Below are 4,210 nucleotides of genomic sequence, written 5' to 3'. Positions count from 1 at the left end.
TTTGTTTACTTTACTTTTGCTTTTATTCCTATATGGCAGGTGTGTTTTACTATTAGTTTACTTAAATAATTTCCATGTAGGATCAGTTAGTAGATAGACACATTTACTCTGCTACTCTGCTCATGTAAACTATATATTATAAACTATAATCATTATCCTTTTAGTTTAACCATAAAGAATACAAATCATTTTTAGTTTCTGAACGGAGTGATGATTGTATTGATACTACAATGAAGTGTGTTTTTTTGTTTTTGTGTCTGTGTACAATATAACTTGTCAAAATAATGCTTAAACTTCAAACTTAATGGGTGGTTTCAAAAGAAAAGTGAATATTCTTGGTGGCATCTAATTAGAGAAAAATCACTAACAAGCTACAAAATTAGCAAACTAATCTAAAACCATTATTATTTTACAGATTATCCAAACTAAAGAGTATCTTACCTAATTTGGATATTGCCATATTCGGAGTTTTTGAATGTAATATAATATCTATTTTTATATATTATTATGTAATGAATGTGTATTAATATGTTATATTATTTATGATTATGTATGTTTGAAAAATTTATTAGTTCATTACATATGTTATGTATTAATAATACATTTTGACACAAATGATTAAGTTGATACACCAACCAATACATTTGAATACATCAATTTACATGTATTGATATTTGGTAAATAGAGGGTTTATAGTTTATACTACAGTTTTGAATAATTGAGGTCTACTGGATTCCCAAACATATTGGAATTTAAAAGACATTAAAAACTGCACTTATCTTTTTATTTTAGATGTATCAAAAAGGATTATCGGCACTGCAAGACAGAACTGTCTATAGCAGGGATGACAAACCCATGGCATGTGTGCCCAAGGTGGCACGCGAAAATTTTTAACTATAATATATAATATTATAGGTAATAGGTTAACATATTTAAAAAGTTTTTTTTACAATTATGAATATAACATTCAATATTATAGCAATATAATAATATAATATTTTTCATAGCACGCTCTAAAAAAGAAAAAAAAAGTAAATTTTTGGCACGTAGTGTTCAAAAGGTTTGCTGCTCCTGGTCTATAGAATAATAAAAAATGACCCTTATTGAATATAGCATTTGCAATAAAACCCCAAAACTGCAATTTCTTTATGATGGTCACGGTTAATGAACAAAACAATTTACAATCATGGTAATGCATGATTAGATAAAAATGTTAAGTTTTCATAAAAGAATGTTATGATACAGTAAAATTTGAGTAATGATATCATAAGCAATCCACTATAATTTTCATAATTTACAATTTGTTGCGTTAAATTTAACTTGTATAGCATCACATTTATAGGCTTATAATCTGGAGCCCATAACCAGCATGATATTACAGATATCATGGTTTGAATGGATTTTTTTGAGAAATTGATAACGAGAAAAAATATGGCAAGTTAAACATATTATATAAAATTATAAACTCATATTATTATAATAATATTAGTATAAAAGAGAATATAAATCATTTAATTTTACATTAATTGTTAACATATTCATACAAAATGTGTTTTAAATTCTAAGTTTAAAATATTATAATAAAATATACAATATTTGGACGGAACTTTTTACTTATGATTAAAAATAATACTGTTGATATTTGTATACATAAACTTAAATTCTTATAGTTAAAAAGAGATTAAAAATGAAGTAACCTATAGTTAAACTTGATTCTTTTTTTAGTATTAAAATTATTACAAAAAAAATTGTGTCAGAATATAAAAATATTTTCTTATTGCTGATGGATAAACAATCCTTTGGAATAAACTATACAGTTTTGGTAACATGGAATCCAATCAATATGGCAATGCATCCCAATAATACAATCAAATTGGATTTTACTGCACTACTGCCCATCTGCAATACCAAAAAATATAAGTACTTTAGAAGGTTATTATAAATGTACATCTATAAATTCTTACAGTTATGTAGTAATTACAACGGTCGCCTAAACAACATTCAGCACATTTCCAATCTTGATACCAAAGGTACGTGCAATAAGGCATTGTTTTAGTTTTCACAGCATCACATGTGGCCCTAGTGGCACATCTCTTTGATACATAATATTGTTTGATTCCTCCTTCCACCCAATATGGAGGAGCTGCAATAATAAATAGATTTATCAAATAAAACAATGTATTGTCACAAATTAAAAAAATATATTCATACATCCCCAACTGATTTCTGATAAACACATATCTTCTTCTGGTTCGCATGTCTTAATTGTGTTCAAACATTTTTCATGATTTTGATCTTGGTTTGTACAAACATAACATTCCAAGGACTCACCTTAAACGCAATGAAGGTTAGGTTAAGTGCTTACAACCAATAAAATGTTAGCATAATATGATAATATTAAGTTATTACATTTTTTCAAAAAATCTGAACCTCAGCATACATATAATAATAAAGTTCACAATATTTTTAATTTTTAAGCAAATCAGACCACAACACTACTTACAAAATGTAATATCCTGTTAACCAACTGAAACAATAAATTATATCACAAGTAGATTGTCAGTTTTTAGAGCAAGATATAATATAATGATGTAGGGTCTTAACTAGAAAATAGGATAATTATTCTAACTATACAAATATTATTGCTATGAACGGTTGGGTTTATTTAAGAGTTAACTGCACTGAGACAACAAAACCAGCTCATTAAATAAAGATAAAAATGAGTATTAACATTTTCTTTTTTTTATATATCATGTTAATGTTGGAGGTTTGATGACTTAATTTAAACAGAACTATGCTATTATGATAAATAATAGTAATGAATTAAATAATATAAAAACATAATTTAATTGTGAAAAATATGTCAATGAAGTTATAAGTGGATTTACTCAATGAGTTTAAAAAAAAAATAAATCGCTCAAAGTCAACCAATGAACCCTGTAAACAGTATAATGAATGCCACTGTTCTCAAATGATAATACTTAATTATAAGTATCATAGTTTTTTTTAGTTACTAAATTTAGGTATTTTCTCTCTATAATTTAAAATGATACATGGATGAATTGCAAATTATTAATTTTAAATAATTTAAACAGGTAAAAAAAAATACCAAAAAGTTATTAGTCGACTAATATTATTGTTACTCATAGATAAAATGTCTAAAAATTAAATAAAAACCACATCAACCTATCCACCTAAGCCATCGTGAATTTTATCAACCTATTTGTTGATATTATTTTAAAAAGATAAATTAAATGAAGCAAAATATTCATGTTTACAGACAGTACTTACTCAAATTTATAATAACTGTGAATAATGTAAGAACCGACAGCAAGTTATTAAAGAAAATCATATTTTCAATCGTTTAGGAAACACAAAAATCTCACATACAATTATTAGTTAACTAAGTACAGACGATATAATTTATTCAATCTAAACCACAACATGTATAATAACACGCATATCACGAACAAAACAAAAGGTATACTGATTAAGTGATTAATTAATTACTAATCACTACTTAAATTTTGTTATTGTAATTCACTACATAAATAATATTAATATTATGATTTGTGTCCCGTGGTCAGTACCGGGCGTGCCACTGTGATACTGTCGTAGTGTCGTTATTCGTTAGTCGTTACTGATTCACACCCATGTTTTTGTTTTCATATTGTTTCTATGATTGTTATTCTTTTGAAAAAATGATAATGAGAACCCCCTTACGCGATCATAATCATAACCTTGTATCATGGCTTTAGATACTATAGTTAATAGGTCTATAATGCTCCTCGTACACGATGTATAAAACATCTTTACATGGTGGCCTCATATTATTTAATTATTATAAACATTATTGTTATCTACTCATTTATATTATATAATATATTATATTATATTAGGATAACACCTAATAACAACAGCGGTCAATAAATTGAATAAATAAGTACAATATAAGTAATACAACATTAAAACAAGTATAACCTAAGTCCTAAGTAATCATAGACATAATAATATAATAGAATCTTCTTTTATATATCAAGGAATTTATGTACTCGGAATCTTGATTAAATGATTGAAATGAACGAGTAATTATAGAGTACCTGGAAGGGTAGTGAGATGTAAGATGCAAATATTACATGGTTTTATTATAGATAAATGTATTCTCATCCGTTTATTGTTTAAGGTTGGAAATTAATCATAATAATAATAT

The 4,210-nt window shown here is 25.9% G+C and overlaps 1 protein-coding gene across 1 annotated transcript; it reads right to left on the bottom strand.

Annotated features, from left to right (window-relative positions):
- Positions 1-1,250: 1,250 nt before the first annotated feature.
- LOC114123758 (uncharacterized) lies at positions 1,251-3,695 on the bottom strand. Its single transcript, XM_027986834.2, has 4 exons — positions 3,292-3,695; positions 2,212-2,331; positions 1,965-2,143; positions 1,251-1,899 (listed from the first exon to the last, which is right to left on the bottom strand). The coding sequence occupies exons 1-4, from the start codon at positions 3,350-3,352 to the stop codon at positions 1,810-1,812; spliced, it is 450 nt and encodes a 149-aa protein (XP_027842635.1). The 5' UTR covers positions 3,353-3,695; the 3' UTR covers positions 1,251-1,809.
- Between the last annotated feature and the right edge of the window lie 515 nt (positions 3,696-4,210).

This window comes from Aphis gossypii, chromosome 3 (assembly GCF_020184175.1).
Source record: "Aphis gossypii isolate Hap1 chromosome 3, ASM2018417v2, whole genome shotgun sequence".
In the NCBI taxonomy this organism is placed as follows: domain Eukaryota; kingdom Metazoa; phylum Arthropoda; class Insecta; order Hemiptera; family Aphididae; genus Aphis; species Aphis gossypii.
The sequence above is the reverse complement of the archived record's forward strand: the minus strand, read 5'-3'. Positions and strand labels throughout refer to the sequence as shown.